This window comes from Eleginops maclovinus, chromosome 6, assembly GCF_036324505.1.
Source record: "Eleginops maclovinus isolate JMC-PN-2008 ecotype Puerto Natales chromosome 6, JC_Emac_rtc_rv5, whole genome shotgun sequence".
NCBI classification, from domain to species: Eukaryota; Metazoa; Chordata; class Actinopteri; order Perciformes; family Eleginopidae; genus Eleginops; species Eleginops maclovinus.
In genome coordinates, this window is record NC_086354.1 from 8,994,340 (window position 1) to 9,019,200 (window position 24,861).

At 38.5% G+C, this 24,861-nt stretch overlaps 4 protein-coding genes across 5 annotated transcripts; 3 read left to right on the plus strand and 1 right to left on the minus strand.

Moving 5' to 3' along the window:
- Positions 1-255: 255 nt before the first annotated feature.
- On the minus strand, positions 256-7,175 carry toe1 (target of EGR1, exonuclease). The gene is made up of 8 exons (XM_063886123.1): positions 6,787-7,175; positions 6,384-6,424; positions 3,883-3,979; positions 3,473-3,631; positions 2,662-2,775; positions 2,192-2,340; positions 1,834-1,996; positions 256-1,697 (listed from the first exon to the last, which is right to left on the minus strand). Exons 1-8 carry the CDS (start codon positions 6,898-6,900, stop codon positions 939-941), a joined length of 1,596 nt encoding a protein of 531 aa, XP_063742193.1. The 5' UTR covers positions 6,901-7,175; the 3' UTR covers positions 256-938.
- Positions 5,933-12,195, plus strand: si:ch73-382f3.1 (uncharacterized protein LOC100151273 homolog). Its single transcript, XM_063886124.1, has 4 exons — positions 5,933-7,844; positions 8,897-9,056; positions 9,860-10,035; positions 10,222-12,195. The coding sequence occupies exons 1-4, from the start codon at positions 7,695-7,697 to the stop codon at positions 10,603-10,605; spliced, it is 870 nt and encodes a 289-aa protein (XP_063742194.1). The 5' UTR covers positions 5,933-7,694; the 3' UTR covers positions 10,606-12,195.
- Positions 12,196-14,291: 2,096 nt separating this feature from the next.
- On the plus strand, positions 14,292-18,727 carry selenop2 (selenoprotein P2). 2 transcript variants are annotated; one of them, XM_063884875.1, is made up of 5 exons: positions 14,292-14,312; positions 15,941-16,189; positions 16,737-16,949; positions 17,148-17,256; positions 17,623-18,727. In XM_063884875.1, exons 2-5 carry the CDS (start codon positions 15,963-15,965, stop codon positions 18,034-18,036), a joined length of 963 nt encoding a protein of 320 aa, XP_063740945.1. In that variant the 5' UTR covers positions 14,292-14,312; positions 15,941-15,962; the 3' UTR covers positions 18,037-18,727. The 2 variants fall into 2 exon arrangements, with proteins under 2 accessions (XP_063740945.1, XP_063740944.1); XM_063884874.1 differs by lacking the exon at positions 14,292-14,312 and adding an exon at positions 14,419-14,560.
- An 835-nt stretch (positions 18,728-19,562) lies between these two features.
- elovl8a (ELOVL fatty acid elongase 8a) lies at positions 19,563-24,557 on the plus strand. Its single transcript, XM_063886089.1, has 8 exons — positions 19,563-19,627; positions 21,238-21,304; positions 21,434-21,621; positions 21,799-21,879; positions 22,031-22,087; positions 22,208-22,322; positions 22,439-22,566; positions 23,846-24,557. The coding sequence occupies exons 1-8, from the start codon at positions 19,568-19,570 to the stop codon at positions 24,014-24,016; spliced, it is 867 nt and encodes a 288-aa protein (XP_063742159.1). The 5' UTR covers positions 19,563-19,567; the 3' UTR covers positions 24,017-24,557.
- Positions 24,558-24,861: the final 304 nt, after the last annotated feature.

Consider the following 24,861-nt stretch of genomic DNA (forward strand, 5'->3'; position numbering starts at 1 on the left):
AGTTTGCTTACATTTCAGAAATTACATTACTATCTATCTTCTAGTTCACAATGATAATACATGTATCGGCAATCAGACTTTTTAAATGTATCTATAAATGGGATCTTAAATTGTGACCACTGATGATCTATTGACTATAACTTCCATGGACAGTCAATTCAAAATAATGTGCTGGTTAAAGCAAGGGATTATATTCTTGGCATTTTGTTTTAAACATCCTCCCAGATAGTAGATTAATGAAACAAAGAAAAATAATCATTATTAAAGAGCATACATTTATTTTTGTATAGGTTACTCCTGAAACAGGTAATGATACAAACATCTAAAATGAAGAATGATTGCAAATCAAATCAATGATCAGGTAGTTTCCACAGAAATCTTAGAAATAATAGCTGGCTTGATCAAAACAGCTGCCACTGCACTTTATTACAGTTGGAAGTCTTTAATACTATTTATAGTAGGTAAAAATGTACAAAAAGTCTTATTCAGAAATAAAAACAGTATAGAGCATGAGAAACCGACTTAGATTGTATACACAGCCAGACTGAAAAGCAAACTGATCATTACCTTCTAGTCCCTAGTCCAAAATGTCACTAAACAATAAAATAATAATTAATATTGAACCTGCATATGTACATTGGAGTTGCTAATTATTAATTGACCAATTCATAGTTGCATTCACCAAAACAAAATGCCAACCTTTTCGATTATTCATGAATCCTTGTCAGAAAATGCAGTTTTTAGATCTCGGCTTTTCTCTGTTAAATATTACATTAAAAAGTTAACATCTTTGGGTTTTGGACTTTACAAAACATTGAATCACTTGGACTTTGAGAAATGGAATTGTTCCTTTTTTATTTTTTTCTGACAATTTATTGTAAAGGTTATCAGCAGATAATAGTGAAAATATTCACAAGTTGCAGCCCTAATGTAAACACTTAAATACTGGGTTGAAGTGCGTTCACTACACTCTTTCCCCAAACCATCTCCATCTTGGCCACATGGGCCTTGGATGATTTGGAGAAGGTGCTTTTAACCACGTTGAGAGGGGTTGATTTACAGCTGAGGTAGACCTTATTGAGACATGAAGGAAGCCACGACTCCTCCTCCTTCTCTTGCTGCTCCTTCTCCACAGCTCCCGGTCTTTTCTTCTTGTTGAGGGTTAATGAGTGGCCAAAAATGTATCCCGTCATAAAGGCGTCAAACCCGGCTCGGTGTGTTCCTGAATCGTTGTTTTGCTTCTGATTGTCAGTCTTAGGCGATTTCTTGATTAATTGTTCACTTCCTCTGTCTTCTGTTCTGCTTTCTTCTTCAACGTTGTTTGTGTTGGTTTTTGTGTTGTCATCAGTAGTGGGTGTTTCAAGGTTTCTGAAGTCTACGTTCTCTTTGCTCACTCCGTTCCCCTCGATGTCTGCTTTCTCCCCTTCATTCTGTTGGGTGTCCATTAGTGCCCCTTTTTCTGGGTATGACTCAGCCCCTTGCTTCTCATCTGGCGTTTCTTGCGGATCCACCTCCATGTGGGGGATTTTGTGTTCAGGGGCCCCGTCTTCCGCTGCCTCGCCTTTACCTTTCCTCTTATCTTTACGTCTCTTCCTCTTACTTCTCTTGTCCCCCAGGTCTTTCTCGTCCTGGAGAATGATCAGGTCAGTGTCGTGGGATAATAGACACTGGCTGCCATTTGGACACCAGCCAAATGCCTATAGGACAAACACGCACAAACATAAAGAAAAGGATGTTAATATAAATAGAGTCTATTTGGCCTGTTTGTCTATTTACCTTAAGCTTGAACATTTAAGCACACATAAGGATTTCTTAAAGAAAGGGAAAACTCACGGAGAAGCGCTGGCAGATGTCAGTTTGTCCCTCAACAGAGCCCAGAGCTGGACACACTCTGTAGTCCACGTAGTGGGACATGTGACCAGCATACTGACAGAACTCTAGCTGAAGGTGAGGCTCAGCTCCTCCAGAGGTGGCCCTGCGACTGCTATCCAGCTTACTGGAGGGAAGAGGAGATAATGAAGGAACAGATACTTAAAAACATCAGCATTTCATTTTACAACACAGCTATCATTTTAGAAAATAATGGACACACCAAAGGAATAGTCCAGGTACACCGTGCGGGTGTGTTGTTGTTTTTTATTACAATGAAATGTGAACCTTATTATTTACTGTACAAGTCACACATACTCACCATTTCTTATAGGCATACTCCAGGTAGGAGGCAGTGAGGCGGAGCTCGAATTCGGTGACATATTTGGTGTCGTAGATGCCGGCAGGAAACATCTCAGACAGGTCGGCTGTGAAGGTGGTCAGGCGATCGGGTAGATGTGCATAAAAACTCTGGGGGAAAGAGACATTTTTGCATTGCAACATATTTCAAATAAAATTAGGCAGCAAATTGTGGAGAAGCTGGAACCAGAGAACGTTTGGCATTTTAGCTTAATTAAAAATACTTGAACAACAAAATTGAATATCGAAAAGGTTTTCAGGCTATTCTCCAATCGTAATTGACATTGCAGCTCAAATTCCAACAATGGTAATAGCAACGAATATTGTTCTTTCATTTAAAATGTTTTTAATTATGCATTTGCTTACTGCAAAGAAAAAAAATATTATCAAAAAGAGGAAAATAAGAAAAGTGAACATCTAAGTTGGTGTTACCTGGTAAAGGAAGGCCATGTCGATGAGGCCGTTGTGGAGCACCAGGGGCTTCCTGGCACGCAGCAGTTCAGTGAATAACGCTCGGATGTGGACCCCCCGATCGTCTGATTCTGCCTAAACAAAGAAGGATGAGAGAAATGACAGACATATAATAAATTAAAAATATCAAAGGAATATGGTTTATCCTTTGCAGTGCCCTGTTCTACTTCAGTCTTTTCCTATATGATGAGTGCCCTGATTTATTAGATATTTTAGTCCCCTCATGATGAGTGTATCTTGGCATGCATGAAGCAGCTCACTGTCAGTAATTAGAGCCATCACATAATATTTGAAAAAAGAAAGTAATATAACAAAGACAAACTTAATGGATAAGCACCAATTTAGAAATAATCTATTGCAACGATATTATGTGGTAAAAAAAAAAGTACTCAAAAAATCTATAGTATACATCATTTCTAAAGGGAACACCATTGATTTAAATATCAAATTCTGTTTACAGATTTTGATCAGTAATGGAACTGATCAGATACCAGCTGATGTTCTCTAAATAAAATCCAGACCTGACCCGAGATTAAACACACAGGCTGCTTTAAGGTGGTTTATTCTTAACCTGGTTTGAATTGGGTTCTACCACTTGTGGTTTCTTGATGCCTGTGTGTGGCTGAGCATATTTCTTAGCAATGAGTGGCAGGCTTTATGTAAAAATGTATAACGTTTTAACTATCTACCCCACAATAACAGACGTACAATAATGAAGACAGTGGGCTCAGGACTCACAGCACAACACTGAACATGATGTAAGTATCTTCACCTTATTATTGCCCTTGCAGTAAGGGATTCCGTGGGCGTACTGCTTGTTAAAGTCAAAGCCATGCTGCACCAGGAACTGGACTGACTGAGGCTCTATGATGTACTCCTCTGAACACAGCAGGGTGAGGTTATACACCTGGACCAGGTACGTTTCAGCGGCCTGGTAAAAAAGAGAAACAAATAATAAAATCAGACATAGCATAAAAGTCTGCAGAGGCAATTCATTTATTCAAAATGCACATGATACATGTCCTGTGATGATGCTGTAGAGAAGAAATATGAAATACGTGTGAGAAGCATCTAATTGGGATTTGTCAATCAGTTTCTCATGCTGATCAGAAATATGTAATAATCCTTTGATATAAAGTGTATGAACAAAACTATATGAACAGGAGTCTCATATTATTGTACCTTATCGTCCAGTTTCTTGTAACAGGCGAATCCCAGGGAGAGGATGGAACGAGAGCGAGCTGCATGGCATATGGCTTTATATCGGTCCTCTATAGATCTGAAACATGACAGTGCGGTCAGGGCCAATTCACAGAAAAGCAAACACTTAGCAGTAACACACAGACTCAGAATTGCACATTTTGTATCCATGTTTCTTACACAACAACCTGTTATATGTAGGTATGTACAGTGGGGCAAAAAAGTATTTAGTCAGCCACCAATTGTGCAAGTTCTCCCATTTAAAAAGATGAGAGAGGCCTGTAATTTTTATCATAGGTATACCTCAACTATGAGAGACAGAATGAGAAAAAAAAATCCAGAAAATCACATTGTAGGATTTTTAATGAATTTATTTCAAATTATTGTGGAAAATAAGTATTTGGTCAATAACAAAAGTTCATCTCAATACTTTGTTATATACCCTTTGTTGGCAATGACAGAGGTCAAACGTTATCTGTAAGTCTTCACAAGGTTTTCACACACTGTTGCTGGTATTTTGGCCCATTCCTCCATGCAGATCTCCTCTAAAGCAGTGATGTTTTGGGGCTGTCGCTGGGCAACACGGACTTTCAACTCCCTCCAAAGATTTTCTATGGGGTTGAGATCTGGAGACTGGCTAGGCCACTCCAGGACCTTGAAATGCTTCTTACGAAGCCACTCCTTCGTTGCCCTGGCGGTGTGTTTGGGATCATTGTCATGCTGAAAGACCCAGCCACGCTTCATCTTCAGTGCCCTTGCTGATGGAAGGAGGTTTTCACTCAAAATCTCACGATACATGGCCCCATTCATTCTTTCCTTTACACGGATCAGTCGTCCTGGTCCCTTTGCAGAAGAACAGCCCCAAAGCATGATGTTTCCACCCCCATGCTTCACAGTAGGTATGGTGTTCTTTGGATGCAACTCTGCATTCTTTCTCCTCCAAACACGACGAGTTGAGTTTTTACCAAAAAGTTCTATTTTGGTTTCATCTGACCATATGACATTCTCCCAATCCTCTTCTGGATCATCCAAATGCCCTCTAGCAAACTTCAGATGGGCCTGGACATGTACTGGCTTAAGCAGGGGGACACGTCTGGAACTGCAGGATTTAAGTCCCTGGCGGCGTAGTGCGTTACTGATGGTAGCCTCTGTTACTTTGGTCCCAGCTCTCTGCAGGTCATTCACTAGGTCCCCCCGTGTGGTTCTGGGATTTTTGCTCACCGTTCTTGTGATCATTTTGACCCCACGGGGTGAGATCTTGCGTGGAGCCCCAGATCGAGGGAGATTAGCAGTGGTCTTGTATGTCTTCCATTTTCTAATAATTGCTCCCACAGTTGATTTCTTCACACCAAGCTGCTTACCTATTGCAGATTCAGTTTTCCCAGCCTGGTGCAGGTCTACAATTTTGTCTCTGGTCTCCTTTGACAGCTCTTTGGTCTTGGCCATAGTGGAGTTTGGAGTATGACTGTTTGAGGTTGTGGACAGGTGTCTTTTATACTGATAACGAGTTCAAAAAGGTGCCATTAATACAGGTAACGAGTGGAGGACAGAGGAGCCTCTTAAAGAAGAAGTTACAGGTCTGTGAGAGCCAGAAATCTTGCTTGTTTGTAGGTGACCAAATACTTATTTTACCAGGAATTTACCAATTAATTCATTAAAAATCAGACAATGTGATTTCCTGGATTTTTTTTTCTCATTCTGTCTCTCATAGTTGAGGTATACCTATGATAAAAATTACAGGCCTTCACAGGCCTCTCTCATCTTTTTAAATGGGAGAACTTGCACAATTGGTGGCTGACTAAATACTTTTTTGCCCCACTGTATGTAAGTAAACTGCACCTTTGAGGAACCTGCAATCTAAGGCTTCCTTTACACGGAAACGATCTGAAACAAAAACGCAAAAGTGGCGTTTCGTTTTCACTTTTAAATCTGCATTTAGACGAGCGTTTTAGGGTGAAAATCTGCGTGCATAAGGAAACGCAAAAGTGTTTGAGGTTTGGCCTTCTAATGTGTTTCCCTCGGTTTTCTGGCGCTTTATTATGCTTGTCACGTCATTTCTATGTGACGAGAAACGAAGTTTTGCGTTTTTCATCCTTTACACGGTGGCGCGACAGTGGAGCGTTTTCAAGAATTCCACTCTGGAGGGTGGTTTCACTTTCTTGCGTTTTCATCCCCCCAAAACGCCGTTTCCATCTAAACGATATAGTGCATCCGCAAAAATGTTTTGCGTTTTTAAGCCGTTTTCGTTTCCGTGTAAAGCCACCCTAAGTCTTTCATAAATTACATAATTACACTGTAGTTGTGTATATGTTATGACAATAAACCTTTGAATCATAAACAAAATCTGAGAGGTGTCGAGGAGGTGCAAACTGGGAATTGAGAAAGGGCTTGGTATGCATGTCATCTTGCACAACAATCGGTTAATACTCTTCAATGGTGAGTGTGTGTAAGAACTGCAGAGGAAAACTAATGTTTGTACTCACTCAGCCAGCAAGGATTTCCTGTTTCCAAGACCACTCAGTTCCTAAAACAACATGCAGGCAGCAGTTACTAACTTTATTTTGAAATGGGTGGAATCATGTGACACATCAAACAGTGACATGGAAAAACAAACAGATTGTAAAACAAATCAGGTTTCAATAAGGCATGTGATGACCTGTTCAGGGTCTACAAACAGAGGTTAGATCTGCTAATAAGAGTGTGTGCATGCATGTATGGAATTCCACCTTCTTTTTATAATCTAATCCATCATACATTTTGCTTCTCTGTAGTAAGGAGACTATTAATTATGTTTTTTCCTAAATTAAAATACATAACCGACTGGGACTGAAACCATTTTTCTGTTTGCATATCAGGTTGATAAGATAGAAACACTGACGCACTTACCGTGTCCAGTGCAACGAAGGAAGAGGTTTTAATGGCCAATACCATAGCAGGCCAAAGCTCTTTGAAGGTATCATTCTGGACATCAATAACGGGAACAACCAGAGAGGAAGCCATGTTTATCCCAAAGTAATAGTACAGAAAGAAAACAGCTCCTGTTTGTGAATGAAAAGCTTCCTGCAGTCACCAACGGATACCTGGAATATTAGCTATCTTACATTACTACCATGTAGATGTTTCCATTATACACTGTTCTATGCAGAGCCCTTGCTTGTTGCTTGATTATTTTATTATCTATATATACTCGGTATTGTTTTAGTTAATATATTTGCACTTGTTCTGGTAGACGGCTAACCGCGCTTCCACCGTAAACATTTCAACGTGCTTTTCGGGGTCCTGTGACAAAAAGCCCCTAGTAGTAGCAGTATTACCTGAGAGAAAATGTAAAACACTTGCCCTAATGTATGAAAAATAATATTCATAATAATAAGTATACATTTATTCATAGAATGTTCTGTACTTGTTGGTTTATCTTTTCTTTCTTTTTTGAATTGTATCTTTTCAATAAACATTTCAAGCAGGCGCCTGCGATAGCTTCACATAAACAATACGTCACCAAACTTAACTGTCGGGGTGAAGAGCGCCATTTTGGCTCAAACAAAGTCAGAAACATTTTATCCTCGATAAGGCTTTTTAAAAGTGTAACAAACATATACTATGTAAAAGCTTGAAAAACACAACTCCGGTTTCCAAGAGTTAACGTTTAATGCTTGTATAACTTTTTTGTCATTTTTACACCGTGTAAGTACTAAATACAAGTGATGATAAACATCCCCAGCTGAGCTTCGTTGGCAGCCAAGCTATCTTGACGTTTGCTATATTTAGACCTGCTGTTTGTTTCAACCTGAGCAATGGGTGGGTGCTCTGCTCCAAACTGCTCTAATTCAACCAGCATAGGAAAACAGCTGTTCAGATTCCCCAAAGACCCTCTGCGGAAGAAGAAATGGGTGGTGAACTGCAGACGTGACTTCGAACCCACTCCTCACTCCAGACTCTGTCAGGTACATCAATGATCAACAATCATCTCACTAAAATCATGTTTGTTGTTTAACTACATTTAAGTCTTTTAAATTCAACACTTAGTTAGTGCCCTTAATGTTCGTTTACAACTCAAAAGCATATGTCATACATGACATTTAAGTCCTCTGATCGTGTTAAAGGAGCCTATATTTGGCATGTCAGCTGTTAGGATGGCATGTACAGTATATTGTTTAATGTGACAAGAGTGACAAAAGATTGTACTGTATGAATACATAAGTCACTTTTCTTTTACTGCATTATAACAACATAGTAAACGTTTAATCTCAAAGTTCCTATATGGTTATAAACGGGTTTTATTCCTCGCCATATTGTGACAATATCAGAAGTGCTTAACCAGCTGTACAGATACTCAACCGTCATTATAAATCAAAATCAGTAAGCCACCGAAATCTGTCTAAATCCCGGTATCTGAAACAAGTAGCTGTAAACAATGGTACAGTTGACCATGTAAAATATGGGTGTTTGCTGAAGTTATAACGCGTTTCCAACCTAGTATTTGGCTATTTTAAAAACAAACTTTAAATGGTTGTGAGCAGGACCGATGATCTCAGGATTATTGTTTGTCTTTGACGATTATTTTTTTTTGGTTTACCTGTTGTTATTATTATTTATTTATTTGATTTGTAAAAAGAGATTAATTTTATTTATTTTTTTAAATGATGCAAATATCACGACCGCTGACGACTATGAACTGAACTCTGTATGACTTTTGATAAGCAATGTTTGCTAGAAAAAACAAAAAGCTTTTATGCTTCTTCTTGCCGCTTTTGAACATGAACTTTGTTATTTGTACTTTGTAAAAACAATCTTCAATCAGTTCAATAAATTGACTTAAATTAAAGCAGGTGATCAGTTGAAAAGAAGATGACACTTTATTCAGAAAGATACATTCCCCTCTGGGTTCACCTGATTGCCACTACAATACTTTTATTCTGTCATCTCTGAACTTTTCACACACTGTTCTTGTTTGTTGTGTAAAAATGTATATGTATTCCTATCTTGTTCCCACCAGGACCATTTTGAGCAAACCCAGTTTGAGGAGATAGCAAGGTCTCCGGCGGGGGGGAGGAAGCTGAAGCCCAATGCCATCCCCACTCTGTTCTGTTTTGGAGAGCCTCCGTACCCAGCAGTCGCTACTCCTTACATCTTGCTGCCAATGAAGCATGAACCAGGTAAATCTGCAAGGACCAGGGATGAAAATGATTTTATATATTTTCTTTCGTTAAAACAGGTGTGCAGCCAATAAATCAGAAACATATTGCAAGGCAACTGATAATAGTGTAAAGATGATCTGAGTCAAAAGGGGATTTTGTAGTGTATATATATAATAATAATAATAATAATAATAATAATAATAATAATAATAATAATAATAATAATGATAATAATAATATTTGTAGTCAAAGACTTGTTTGGACCACAATATTTAATTAAGATATTTTCACATATTTTGCCTTTACCAAATATTGAGCCTACTGCAATATTTAACTGGTCGTTTTTTATCTGGAACAAACTTCAACAAAATCTGAGGTCTTCACTAACCCTCAGTTCTTTTAAGTCAAGGTTAAATCATTTATTTTTATTGCTGCTTACTCAGAAGTCATTTAACTGTGTTATATCATTACACTTTTTGCAGCATCATCTGTATTTCAAATGTTGATTTAAACCATTTTGTGTCTCTTTTATGAATGTCTTTAGGAATCTGTTATTTCATTGTTTTTTGTCTATTATGTTTATTTTCTTTTGTTTTTTTCCTTAACTTTTATGTGTTAATGTTGATGTAAAGCATTTTGAATTGCCTTTGTGTCTGAAAATGTGCTATATAAATGAGCTAACCTTAACCTTAGTCCATATTGCAATTTGATATATATGGAATTTTTTGGTGTAAAGTGTAATGCTTGTAAGTTCAGTAACATGTAAAAGGCATCAGATTCCAGTAAATGCAATACTAGTTAGACGTTCTCTGTGTCTGCAGTGGAGAAGGATCTGAATTGGGGAGACCATGGCTATGCCAGACGCACCCCCCTACCGGGCCTTGAGGAGGAGGATGCAGACGGGACTGCAGAGGACCAGCCGTCCTGCACACAGTGTCAGCTCCTGAAGAAGCAGCTTGAGCAGGAGGTGCAGCACACTGCGCGGCTACAGAAGGAGGTGGGATGGCTGCTGTGTGTCTTTCAAAACCTACTCTCTTGTTTTGGTTTTCCTTTGAAGGGGCAGAGTGCTGCATTTTAACACAGAGACATTTTAGACATATTTAAAGAATTCATATTGAGTTTTTTTGTTTAGTTCTATTGCTTAATAGAAAGCCCGAACAAACCAGTTTTCTCTGTCTGTCAGGCGGAGGAGATGAAGAAGCGGCTATATCGCCTCGACCGAATCGAGAAGGGTCTCCAGAACTTCCTGTACGAGGACCAGATCCGCGCCCTGTCCCTCTCCAAACGCTCCCGCCGTGCTGTCTGGTCTCCGGAGACCATCCTGAAGGCTCGGAAGATCCGCTGCGCTGTCGGCACGAAAGGCTACGAGTACCTGAGAGAGCTGGGATACCCTCTGCCCTCCTACAGGACTCTGTGTAACCGCCTGGAGACTAAAATCATGGTGACGACGGACATGAGCTGCGAGGAGCTGGCCGAGCTGGGGCTGGGGCTCATGGCCGCCTGCGACAGCCCCACAGAGGGCGTCGGGGACAATGACGAGGAGGAACTCATAGGTGTTCTGTCCTGATCGAGGCAGTTTGCATGACCCTGAACAAGAGAAGAATGTGCAGAGGATGCTGTTTCTGTAGATGTGACTTCAAGTAGCAGAAGATGGGCACGGTGTGCTTCATCTATGAAAGACTTGAGCATCAGTTTAAAATGCTTCCCTTCACAGATATTGTGACTCGTTTGTCAGTGACTGTGATCCGCACTACTAAAACGTCTTTTTGCTCAACTGATGTGGGATACTGGGGCTTGCAGTTAGACGAGGGTTCAGCTTTTGGTACCGCACAGGTGCTAAGTATGTTCAGCATCATGTGAGGAGATTTTAAATCTAGTTGCGGACTAAGAAAGGGCATGGGATGAGCTTAGAGCTGCATCGATAAAGAAAAAATGCAGATTTTCAGCCTCTTAAAACTGACTTCCTGCTTTTCTCTGCTTCATATTATTAAAGTGAATATCCTTGGCTTTGAGCCTTCCAAACAAGACATAAAGACCTTCAACTCTGAAAAGGTTGCAGGTGACCAAACCGTGGATTGAGGAATGTAAATGGGGGATTTATTGCTAGTAAAATATTGCAGCTTAGATGATATGAAATTCTCTTGTCACGATTATGCTTGCCAAAGAAATTGCAGATCATGTTATCCCAAAAATAGTTACAGATCCACTAAAACATATTGGAATCAGTTTATATTTTCTATTATTTATCAATTATCTTGAATGCATCACACATCTTTTAAAGTAAAAACAAACACTATTAAGAACTGAATCATAAGGTCCTCCAATGATGTATTTTAGAAAAACAGCAAGAGCCTGTTATTTCTTACTTGATAAGTCTTGTATTTTCATAATCAGGCTCCATTATTCACTTCTCTTTCACAAAAACTAGCAAGACAGCTTATTTCGGTCACTGAATATTTCCAGATGTATCACTTTCAACTTATAGTGAATATTTAATCTGCCATAAAATGCGATACAATCCCATTTGCAAAGAGCCTGATGAAATGTGCTCGTCTGATTGCTAGTGTAAAAGCCTGCTATTATTCAGGATACTCAAATGTAATGAGAGCAGAAGAACTATACTCTGGATTATAGAGTAATGACTAAAGGGTGTACATATCTCGCACTACAAACTGCTTCCTGCACATTATCTAAGCTTTACTTTCCAAAAGTATGTATCATTTGATGTCCTGTACATAAACCGTGAAACATAACAGGGATCGACTCGATCGCAAGGAAGACATTTTGCATTCGAACAATCAGCGGGGTTTGGTTTCATACTATGCTGTTTAATTTCATTTCTTCGTACAAGTACTGTGAACAGAATAAGGGTTGATATCCTTAACTCGTGTAACCTATTTTGATCACATTTACAAAACACCGTTCCACATGGAACAAACCATGGATGTTTTTCAGTTATTTCATTTAGAGCCTTAGAGGTACGTATCGTCAAGAGGAAATAAACGTAAACCCTACTACTGCAATTCAATAGCTTGTATACTTTTCTGACATGAAGTGTTTGTGAGGACTTGCAGTGCAGTTATAGTTACCCAAAAAAATCGCACACCCAAAAAACAATACTGGCGCTGTGAGAAAATAAAGAGCTTGTAAAGAATGATCTGCATTTTTCATTGTTTGTGAGACAGACATTGTGCATACAGGTCTGCTATGCATATCAGGCAGCTCACAGTAACGAATATACACAATTATTAGGCACGTGAGTATTTTGACCATATCGTAATTTGTAAGCATTTTTAATAATAATAATAATACATTGTATTTCTATAGCACACTTAAGAAAAACAAAAAACGTTATCTCAAGCTGCTTCACAATGCTAAAGGAGAAAAAAAAGAAAAGAACTATAAGAGGTATGATTGGAAAAAGTCCAGAGCCTTGCCAGTAATTCCCACCTCCTCTAGACACTGACATATGATGTGATGGTCTACAGTGTCAAATGCTGCACTTAAATCCAGCAAGATCAGAAGGCTTGGGGAGCCAGAGTCAGCCGCCCATCATCAGGTAATTTAGAATCCTCACCAGAGCCGTTTCAGTGCTGTGAGATGGTCTAAAACCAGATTGGAAGGTTTCATAGAGCTGGTGTGAGTGGAGATGTTCGTGAAGCTGGAGGGCAACAACTTTTTCCAGAACCTTAGCCAAGAAAGGCAGGTTTGAGATAGGGGGGTAGTTTGCTAGTACCTCAGGATCCAGGTTGTGCTTCTTCAGGACTGGTCTGATGGCTGCCAGCTTGAGGGAGGGGGGAACCTCACCACTCAACAGGGATTTGTTTATTATGGTGGTGGCAGTGGGAATAATTAATAATTATATATAATGATATTTTCCAACTCAAAACTGTATAAACTCCAATGCTTATTGAATCCAAGCATATTAGGTGATGTGTATTTGTGTAATGAGGGAGGGTGTGGCCTAAGGAGATCAACACCCACATGAAGAAGAGCATTATTATTAGACCAGTTTGGACTTTGAGCCAATTACTCACAAGAGAGATTAGATATTTGTTTTAGCACGTTTTACCTCAGCTGAACTGCAAAAATAATGACAACATTTAAGTAAAAGCATTATTGCAAATGGTGCAATCAGGTTTGTGAAGACTGAGCAATGCAGCTTTACAGTTTCATACACATACAACGGGTTTATTTCACCAACAATACAAGTATGCAGTGAGTCTGTCACTGCTGCTGCTCATTGATTTTGGCCGCTTCTTACAAAAGTGCAACTGTGGTTTTGTTTGTCACATGGTGGTATTCACCTCTACACAGTCAAAACTCTGAGTCATGCTTAGTAAAGTAAATATACTCAGTAATCAGATCAATATCACGTACAATGTTCATTTTGACAGAAACAAAAATGTCAAAAAAGTATACTGTGATGCTTTGAGTGCCAACGTCTGCAGCATGTGCGGTTGATAATGCTATGCAAATGTTTAGCAGGTAATATGTTTATAACTTAGTTAGGCATGTTAACAAGCTAACATTTCTTTATTTACACAAAACACAGTTAGTTGGGCTGATTAGCCAATTCGTTTTACAGATTTGTCATGATCCAACAATTGGTCCAGATAAGATTTTGACCTGAAGTCCATAGCGTTCATCATCTGGGGCCCATGAATATCTGTAAATTCCCAAGTGTCAATGTATCTGATGCTTAGGTATATTTCACAAAATAAGTGAAAAGACACTGATAGTCAAAGATAAATACCTGAACCAGGGGTAAAAAAGTGAAATATTAGGCCTTTACGACTAAAACTATATGCACACACTATTTGTTTAAGAAGTAATAATAATAATAATTAACTTTATTTATATAGCACTTTTTATCCAAGATGCAGCCCAAAATGCTTCACAGAGTAAGACAAGATACAAAATAAAGAGTGAGGAACATAATTAAAAACAAGTTAAAGAACAAACGAAAGAGCTACCTTCCAGGAGCATGAAACGTGAACAGTGATACCACTAAAATGACCCCAAATTAAAGCCAAAAAAAAAAAAAAAAATAGATCTTTAATTTACTTTTAAAAATTCCAAAGAAGTTTGTTGTTCTAAGATCCAATGGGAGGTTGTTCCACAGTTTGGGGTAAAAAAAAAAACTGAAAGCAGCCCCCCCATTTCTTGTAAACTACTCTAGGTATCAGTCGATAGCATACTTAGTTCAAGCCCATAACAGACCTATACAGGAGGGGGAATCAGCCAACGGGCCATTTTGACCTAATATGATTGGTAGGTCTAATTTCATATTGAGCACTATTTCCAAGCTCGGGCTGTGTAATATGTATCGATGTGGACTGGATGTGTCTGATATGATACGTCTGAAATTGCACACATAGTAAGTGCAGATACTGGGTCTCTCTCTCTCTTTCTCTCTGTCTGTTTAATTTGGGGGAAGTGCTTAGTCAACAGCAGAGGCTTTAAATACAACAGAGTTTTTTGCCTGTGTTTATATGGGTCACAGGACAGAGTGAACAGAGGTAAGTTTGGACAGTGTTTTGGGCTTGACTTAAGATGAGTATATTACTCCCTTTCTTATTTTGAAAGCTAAATTATGAAATATGCTAACCACTGTATTTGATTTGAGTTATTAGCATTTGAGGGGACTCTTTTTGAAAGTAGTTCATTGATTGTAAGGGAGCACTTTTAACCTCTTAATATACTCTGAATTCAACTGGTAGCCACTGTTTACAGGACACACAAATGTCCTTCGTTTATGTTGGTAAAACTGTAGGGTTATTTTAAAGACTCGGACACACTCAGTTTATAACTTAACTTCCATTCATTTCATTTTGACTACCAAAAATGCCCATATTCCGTTTCAACAGACAGTTCGGATGTTTGTGTGGCTGTAAATATGTTTGTCAGAGCCTTTCTTTGTTTTTCTGCTCCTCTCTCCTATTCTTTCTATCTTCCCTGTTTTGGCTGTTTACCCCATAATAAACTCTTTTTGCAGATTATCTCCACATGCGATGAGAGAGACAATGAGGGTTTACTCGTTTAATTATTTGGGGATCAGACTGACGGAACATTTGGTTCACTGCAGGGGAACACTGCCAAAGAATCTGCTTTTATCCCAGCCTGTGCACGTAGTGCCCTGCATGGTGGTGTACAGGCTGCATTCATGTCAACAATATTATAAACAGTGTAGAGGCTTTAGCACACTTTGATTACTTATATTCCTTTAGACCTTCGTTCAATTATATACGTGTCTTGAAATATCGTTTATGGATGTTTAAGGTGAAACAATACAGGCAATAATGAATATTTCTGTGACTACAGATTTCTCATAATTTCACCAGTGAAGTTATTGTTATGTTAAATCATTTGTAATTGATGCGTTTAAATGTACATTATCGAAAATGTAACTTATTTTACCCCTATATTGTACAATACAAATGTGCCTGTTAAATTACTATTTGTATTCTGAAGATTTTTACAGATGGGTTTGTTCGTTCATAATTCATACCACACTTTATTTCTAATACAATGGAGGAATCTTATTTTATTTTTTTAATTGGCTGTATTTTTGGGATTTATAAAGGGATTACAAAGAGATATCCACAATTCCTTAAGTAAAAATCCTTTGACCCCAATATGTCAACAAATTTAAAAAGAAGCATTTTGAACATGGACTTATCTCAGATTTGTGTTCCAAAAATGTGAGCAAATGAGCACATGTTTAATAGGATATTGAAGCGTGTGTTCAAACAATTAATCCACTTGGGAAGTTCTTTGAGTGACGTCTTTAAGCTAATTGTTTTTTCCCCTCAAAGGGCTGCATGTGGCACCTGTATGACAGTGGCTTTTGTTCAAAATAACATTTCATATCGCGTGACTTTCTCGTCTTCCTCTTTCAGTCCAGGCAGCAAGAGAGGGACAATGAGCTGTTTCTCGTCGCTGTGGCTGTATGCAGTCCTGCCCGGGTTGCTGTCGGCCGCACATGTCAGTCTAATGGTGGAGGGGGACAATGACGCATCCAGGATCTGCAAACCCGCCCCCCGCTGGACGATTAAGGGACAGGAGCCCATGCAAGAGCTGCTGGGAGATGTGGTTGTGGTGGCGCTACTGAAGGCCAGCTGACAGTTCTGTCTCACACAGGCCTCCAAGTAAGAAAGCAGAGAACAACTGCCATTTTAACAAGGAGGTTGTTTAAAAAAACAAACCATTTTAAGTAATTGTGGAACAGGGTTTGGAAAGACTAAACACATAAAGATGATATTTTGACTTCTCACAGTAGGAAAAGCACCGCAGTAAATTCTAAAAATAATGATAGCTGTGTAATGGATACTGTTATTAGAAATACCTGTGCTTTCATTAATATGACAAGTTAAATTGTCTTCTCTATATCAAAACAAGCATCCTTAAGGTTTACTTAATGTCATAAGTGAATTAAAGAATATGTTTTTTTCCTTGGTGGATGTGATTTAAGCTCTTATTAATGATCCTTTGCAGGACTTGTTAGTTCTTACACAAAAAGTGGAGACTAAAAAGGTTACAAAAAATATGTCAAAGAGCTTTCTGTTTTGGAAGATTTTTTAGTATCAAGTTAAAGACTTAAATTAATATGTGTCCCACAGTTGCTTAAAGACCCTTTTAATTTGTAATTTTAATATCAACAGTGAAGTGAGAATTTCTCTAACTGTCCCTCTGTAGAATTGGAGGCCTGCGTGACAAGCTGAACCGCAGCAACCTGACAGACGTGTCATTTATGATCGTGAATGAGCGCGAGGCAATGTCCAGGGCCATGTACTGGGAGCTGAAGAGAAGAGCGGCCCCTGGAGTTCCTGTCTACCAGCAGGCCCCTCTTCAGGATGATGTGTGGGAGGCTCTGGATGGAGACAAAGATGACTTCCTGGTCTATGATAGGTAGGCATCCTCAAGACATATTGAAACCTATCATTTATGTCAACTATGTTTAGACTTTTTGATGAGTGTTAACATAAAATGCATACAAATGTTGTACTAGGCTAAGCACCTTTGGTTCCAATGGTTTTTAAGAATCTCATGCCATGATTTTTGACATTCCTTATTACATTTTGATCAGCTCTTTCTCTTTTTCTCCAGGTGTGGTCTTCTCACCTTCCACATAGTGCTGCCTTACAGTTTCCTGCACAACGTCTACGTAGAGGCAGCAATCAGAGCCACTTATCTTAAAAACATCTGTAATTGCACCGTGAGTTATAACAGAACACACACACTACAAACTACATCAGGTTACATTTCGAGTCTCCTCTACTGGACATGGTCTTGATGCTGTACAAAAACAGAACTCCCTTCTTCTCCTTCCTTGTATTTAAAACTTTTCCTCACAGTAAAAATGGCAGCCCATACTATTGTTCAGAGGATGAGGATGTAGGCAGATAGAACAATTACATTGGTGGGAACACATCATTAATATTAATGCACCATCTTTTTTGCTGGGTGTGTAAAAAGGAATTAATATTTGATTTGTTTGCTGCCCAAAAATGACCAGAAAATGCCAGTACTGCATGTCTGAAATACAAAAATGTACTTTTAACACATACTTTATCTTCCTTAGGCTAACCATACTTTATCAAATGGCAAGAACACCCTCATGAAGAATGAGACAACACAGTTTAATATCAGCAAGGCGACTACAATACCTACAAGTTCACTTGACACTGATGATCCAGAGGTTGACATAGCTCTTGGGGTGACTCATAGATCTCCTCATCATCATCTTGATCATCGTGCTCATAATCATCCTCATCACCACCAACACCATCACGGCAGTTCCCAGAACCAGTCCCAACATCAGCGTAGTCAGAATAATACTTTTCATCCTCATCACAACCATCCTGAGCATCATCATGACCATCATCTTCATCTTCATCATCATTATCATCTTCATCATCATCATCATCATGACCATCACCATCTTCAGCAACCTGGCAACCACAGTGATGACAGTGGGATGGAAGAAGAAAACTAGGAGGCCAAATTACGAGTGTTTTTACTTGCTTTTTTCTTCGTATTTTTTCTTCTGGTGACATGTTTTTAGTTAAGAGGCAGAACACGCAGGTAAACAGCTTTTCCTTCAGCAGTTGAATCTGTTTTAGCAGTGATCAGATTTTGGTTTCTCTGCCAGCAGCTCCACACCTAGGTCCTGTGTATGGATGATGTAGCCAATGCCAGCCCGTCTTCTCCCATTAATGAAGTCTATGGTGTTAAGCCTGCCTGCAGGAAGCTTTAGACGGATGTGTGCGGAGAGATTGGATGTGTTGATGGTTATCTTGGCCACACAGAGTCAGAGGATGTTGGGCACTGCTATAGAGAAACCTCAGTCAGATTTCTGCCCAAACAGTTTCCTTCTGGGTTCGGTTTCTGCTTCTATGCTGTGCTATTACATCACTATGTAAGTGTGGCTATAGTGCAGTACTTTATTAATTGTACAAGCATTGTTTTTACTACATTAGATTAGAATAATAATCTTATTATCTACTACATATTATAAACCACACCTGTAAATGCATTATTTTTACTTTTACCATAACATTCTCCATTTAATCATCATATTTGCTGTGGATTTGAAGTATTGTTTGTGTACTTCCACCTAATTAACTGGGTGTAGAAGGATTCTTGAGATTGTTGTTCTCCATTAAAGAATAAGTATATATCTAAAATGTTTGTGTAGTTGTCTTAAACTATGTTTATTTGGCCAGTGCAACTACAATAACACTGAACAACTCAAAAGATCCAAAAAAACAACAACTAAAAAGCCTTTATGACAACATCTTTTTGGGAATTTTCTTTCTTTCCTAGGATGAGATGATAAAATAGTTACAACTCTTTTATCTGGTATATCAGCTTGTAGCAGTCTGAAGTCTTCACTGTTTGTTTCGCTACTACATTACACTTTTATCCAAAGCGGCTTACAATAAGTGAAAAAAACATTGAGAGTCTCATGGTGTTAACACACTCCAAGAAATAAAGTGTATACATATCTGCAGTTTGGCAAATAACCCCCCAAAACACCCAAACACAGCCATACACTTTGGGTTATGATTCTAATACGTTTTAAAGTGGAACTGTAATCGAAGAGAAAATACTTTTCCCTTTAAATGTATTTCACAATGTAGTCTGGTGCAAACAACATTAGACAAAGGTGAAACTGGGCTTAGTTTTTCTATAATATGAAAACATATATATATTTTTTCGTATCCTAGGAAGAATAATTAATATCATTTTTTTGGCAAAGAATTCACATTATGTTATAATAACAACAAGTCATTGAAAATCATGTTCCCATTCCCATAAGAACTATCCAATTAAGTTATCAATCTAATAGTTAAGTGCATGGTGCGACTACGATTAAACTGGCAGGCACTTGACCTGCTATGCTAGAATAAAGGAGCAGTCAAGCTGGACACACACACACACACACACACACACACACACACACACACACACACACACACACGAACACACATAACAGATGGATTACCTGCTTAACAGCGACTGAGATGCAGCATGACATGACTGAGGGAGACTGTGGACAGCAAACAGCCGCCATCAGAATGAAGGTAAGGCCACCTTCTGAAAACTCTACTATCCTAAAGAAAAGTCTCTAACAAAAAATATTTAACTATGGTGATTCTGGTTATTCTTACTTAAATAATTCAAGTAAATATCATAAATTGCAATGATAACCTGCATGTAGGGCTTCTATCTTAACCACAGATTGTCAAAACAGCATTAGCTCTGTACACTGGGCTTCTCGTAAACAGATGGCTGGGGTGGCTGTTTAATATGATGATTGAACCCTTTTTGTTCCGATTCATTTATATTTTCTCTTGTCTTATATTATATTATGTTCCTTAGATTTTACAAAGCCGTAGTTCTCGGATAAACCTCAGCAGGTATAGAAGCCTGCGTGTTAGGGATTTCCCTCTCTAAATCCCAAAGATGAGGCTCATGGAGAAGCTAAACTACTTATCTGTCCACACAACATGTTGCTTCTACCAAGACAGAACTAGGTGCTGTGATTCATATGTGTAGTATAAAGCATGAAGAAGAAAAATATCTGTTGATGCATGCTCTTTCAAAATTACTTTGTTTTTAGAAACTGTGGTGTTGAGGAAGAGAGGTATACTGAATCAGAGATGATCTACTTGCCACAGTGTTTTCCAGTGCAATCATTATCATCTCAAATCATCAAGCTTTTGAATTGTTGTAATTATTTATTTATAAATTAATTATTTAAATACTTTAACAAATATGTGTTGAGGTAATTGTATCTCCCTAAATGCTGTATCCATGCTTCTTCCACAGAATGCAATTTCATGGGGCAACAGTATATATTTCGAATATACTGTATTCAATTACATTTGTGTTTGACTAAGAAAATAAGAAAATAAAGTAAAAATATAAAATAAAATAACCTTTAAACACACCAAGTGTAATTTGAGTCTAGTAATACCACTACAATTCCCAGAAACATAACCGAATACAGTCTGAATTTGGTTATAGGCCGGTAACAAAAAGCTTAACTCAGCTGATTTAACACCAAAAGGGAGAGCTTAACTCCTGACACATAACCCCAAAGAAATTCGTTTTGAAATAAAATATGAAGAGCAGAAGAGTATTTGACGACTTTACATCTGCAAACACTAGAGGGCAGCACTATTGTATGTTAATAATCATAAATGTAAATTAATCACCCTGTCGTCCACATTAGGCAGTCATTCATCAAGGGGATTATTAGTTATTATCCATTATCAAGAGATACATTTGGATTAGTGAACATAATCCTTGAATTATAATCCAGATCATCTCTGAGTGTTTTAATCAAATTTGCAGTGGGGTGCTATTCATTTAAGACCCTTAGAAGGGGGGTGTTCCTGATGAGCACATGAAAGAGTCAGTCGTTTGGAAGTCATACTTTTTGTGCATACTATTTTTATAATTTGTACAAACATAACTGGACCTTTTCCCCACTTACCTTTTACAGAAGTTTGCAAGCCTTGATTCAGTGAATACATTAGCTGACTAGAATTAAAATAAAGTAAATAAAAGAACATACAATCTTTTATTTTCCAATTTCTGGATTTAAAGGGATGTCCTAAATGTTTCTACATTGTTTTAGTTTTGTACTTACTAGCTAAAGTCTCTTGCTCATATGTGTCCATCTCAGGGTTTTCATGCTCTCGCCATTTGGCAGAAATTACAATTATTCTACCAAGGGATTCTGGGAAATGGAGGTAAGTATTTAATTTCATAATTTTAATTACTCACACATTTGAATGAAATAATGTATCTTCCAATCTTTATATAAGACATTCTACATCTTTGCCTGATCCATGCTTTCCTCTTGCTTTCTCTCTGTCTAGACAAGAGGACAGACGGTTGGCCTCTGGTCTATTCTCCTGTGCCTATCAGCTCCATCTTTCTGTGCTACCTGCTCATTATATGGTTGGGGCCAAAGTTGATGAGGAATAGGCAGCCAGTCAACCTCAAACCCCTCCTGATAGTTTACAACTTTGCCATGGTTTGCCTGTCTGCCTACATGTTCTATGAGGTACACCTGTAGAGTAATGTTATTGACGTGTCCGCCTGTCAGCAACCTGTCACACTCATGTTGATCTTAAGAGATACCACAGTATTTATGTGCCCTGTACTTTGTGCAACATGGGATAAAATGTCCCTCTGCTGATAGTGAGAAAGCAGTGACGAAAAGCAACTTTTCTCTTTCCAGTTTACAGCCTCTTCCTGGTTGGCCAAATACAGTCTGCTGTGCCAGCCAGTTGACTACAGTGACAGCCCACAGGCCATGAGGGTAAATCTATCATGATTCTATGCTATCATTCACAAAGAGTTTGGTGGACAAAAACTTATATAAAATATTTTGTAAATGACCTCACAATGTCTTTTTTTTGTTGTACATTTCAGTGTAAAAGATTGATGTCATATTTTCTTCTGTTTTGCAGATGGCCAGGGTATGCTGGTGGTTCTACTTCTCAAAAGTAATAGAGCTCAGTGACACTGTGAGTATAAGACGTGAAAATAAGTTGACAGAACTTTTTTTCTTTTTTCTCTCAGTTTTTGCTTGTATTGTTGTCCTTCCATCTATACCCATTATAACCATTTATGTTTGTATGGTTCAGATTTTCTTTATCCTGAGAAAGAAAAACAGTCAGCTGACCTTCCTCCATGTCTACCATCACGCCACAATGATCTTCAACTGGTGGGCTGGGGTTAAATATGTGGCAGGGGGCCAGTGTGAGTACACGCCAACCAAGAAGCCCAGTCTCACAGAAAAAGTCATACAAATTGAAAACATTAACAACACTCAAGGGGAATTAAATGTAATACTCTTCCTGTGTATCCATCCATAGCTTTCCTGATTGGTCTGATCAACTCCCTGGTCCATGTAGTGATGTATTTGTACTATGGATTGGCAGCTTTTGGACCAAGCATGACCAAATACCTCTGGTGGAAGCGCTACCTTACCTCTCTACAGCTGGTCAGTATGTTCCTTTGTTAGCATGTGTGTGACATTGAGTCTTACATTCACTTTGCCTCTGCTTTTTTATTTCTACATTTATTTTAAGATTTGATCAATCGCTATCAGTAAATCACTTCATTATGTTAATATTGCCAAATGCATCTCTGAATACCTCTTTGTGTGATTGCAGTGATCAGTTCTCTTTTATGTTTAGGCATAATGCCGTCTGATCATTCGAGGTGCTTGTTAGGTTAGAGATTTACACTTGTAGCTCAAAGATTTGCCATATTTGAATAAAATCTATTACTTTTAGCATCTGGTATGTGAAATATTGTTGCCAATATGTGAAAAGTTGTTATACTTCTGGTAGCATGTATGTCCAGGAAAGCTTCCGAAAACTCCAAGGCTTCAACTGGCAATACTTACATGAGGCCACCCGCTTGGTTTGTCATTGTTCTGATTGGCTGTTGGCATATTTAGACAGATTAACTAACTACTGGACCATCTGTTCTCTACTTACAGCGTCGATAAAGAGACAATGCATCCTTTAGGGTTTTTCTCCCTTCCATATAGCTGCAGCATATATAGGTCAGTATGGTGACTGGCCGCCATTATGTAACAATAATTGTACTGACCCTAGAGGTGACCCCCCAATCCTACAATAACAGTTGGCTTCACAATTCTGTGAACTGAAGCTGCGATAGTTTAGTAAATTGGGTCTTTTGTATTTTTGAGAGGTAATTATTATTACATTTTAAGGGGAGGTGTGTGTGGACTGGTTTGGATGGAAGCGTTCACGATGTTAATTTACACAGAGTACTCAGGCCAAAACACTATGGTTCTATGTAACATATGGATATAGATTAGTCTACAGTATATATTACATCAATAACAGACAAATAGCAGTGGCCATTGTGTTTTTCCAACAAAATCACATACGTTCAATTCTTTTTGAGTGATTGTTGCCTCGCCGGAACCCTTGGTGTGTGTTACAAATAATAAGAAAATAGATAGAATTGATTTTTTTAGTTATAAGGTCAGATTTTCATGGTACCTCAGTACAGTTTTATCCCCGTTGTTTGGCTTTTAATTTTTTTTATCAAAGAACTTAGTTTTATGTCTCTATACAAGCTGAAGTGAAGGAGAAGTTTACCATAATCTTCTAGGTTGCAAGGTTTGTTTGTGTTCACCAGTCTCAATGGCCTTATTAAAGTCACTGCCTTTGTATTCAATCATGTGTTTCTCATATTTTGGTAACGCAAATGGTTTTTCTCACTGTCTACTTGCTTCTACTCAGCTCCAGTTTTTCATCGTGACTATCCACACCACCTACAACCTGTTTGCTGACTGTGACTTCCCCGACTCCATGAACATGGCTGTGTTCACCTACTCCCTCAGCCTGATCGCTCTCTTCAGTAACTTCTACTACAAAAGCTACCTCACCAAGACCAAGCCAAAGAAGACATAAGACTCATTGAGGAAAGAGAGAAAAGAGTTGAGATCAAACATTTGGAAATACATCAAGAGAAAGGGGAACGGAAAAATGTTAGAAGGAATAAAAATATATTTTTATGTAATATTTGAATGTAAATGTCGGCATGATTTCTTACATACACTAATATTTATTTATTTGTCTGTGTTATGAATCATACAATTGTGCCTTAAACAGACATACACATGTAGATTTATGAGGGTCTTTCATTTACCACATTCATTGATTGCTTCTGTTCATTCATCCAGTACAAAACTGCCAACACTCTCAACACACATTAACCCTTGTTTAATGGCTCCCTTCCCCCATGCTCCTAATAGATGAGACTTTTTAATCACCAGAGGAGTCGCTTCATTCTTCTCCAACAACCATTGGCTGGCGTTCACAGCCAATCAACTGTTGGTTGCCATTAGCTCTGTATCCATCTATTCCTCCCCTTTTATAGATAAGGGTCCCCCTCCCCAGTTTCTAGCATTTAATCCCTTTTACCAACGGGGAAACCACAGACCGCTCTACAACCCCCGCAGCTCCATCTGTCATCATGTAGAAGTGTAATTGTATGAGTCCAATGAGCCCATCCACTCCCCCGTGTGGACAGAAATAAAAGGACAGACTGAATTAACTATCTCTGCTTCTCTTACATTTTATTTCCTCTGCCATCATCAGGTATTCCCACTGTGTCCACTTCCTACATCTATGCTTTTATCTCCATCAGCATATTGTTTTTGACTGTGATTGGTTGCAAACTCAACAGGGGGCCGTCAAAATAACAGAATGCCACATAAAATAGCACTTTGAAGGGACAAAATCAAAGGATTTTT

Coding starts and splice junctions, on each gene's coding strand:
- si:ch73-382f3.1 (XM_063886124.1), top strand. CDS start 7,695: ATGGGTGGGTGCTCTGCTCCAAACTGCTCTAATTCAACCAGCATAGGA. Junction 7,845..8,896: donor CTCACTCCAGACTCTGTCAG/GTACATCAATGA, acceptor TGTTCCCACCAG/GACCATTTTGAGCAAACCCA. Junction 10,036..10,221: donor CTGCGCGGCTACAGAAGGAG/GTGGGATGGCTG, acceptor TCTGTCTGTCAG/GCGGAGGAGATGAAGAAGCG.
- elovl8a (XM_063886089.1), top strand. CDS start 19,568: ATGCAGCATGACATGACTGAGGGAGACTGTGGACAGCAAACAGCCGCC. Junction 21,880..22,030: donor ACAGCCCACAGGCCATGAGG/GTAAATCTATCA, acceptor TCTGTTTTGCAG/ATGGCCAGGGTATGCTGGTG. Junction 22,323..22,438: donor ATATGTGGCAGGGGGCCAGT/GTGAGTACACGC, acceptor ATCCATCCATAG/CTTTCCTGATTGGTCTGATC.
- toe1 (XM_063886123.1), bottom strand. CDS start 6,900: ATGGCTTCCTCTCTGGTTGTTCCCGTTATTGATGTCCAGAATGATACC. Junction 2,776..3,472: donor ACTGCAAGGGCAATAATAAG/GTGAAGATACTT, acceptor TTCTTTGTTTAG/GCAGAATCAGACGATCGGGG. Junction 1,997..2,191: donor GAGTATGCCTATAAGAAATG/GTGAGTATGTGT, acceptor TCTTCCCTCCAG/TAAGCTGGATAGCAGTCGCA.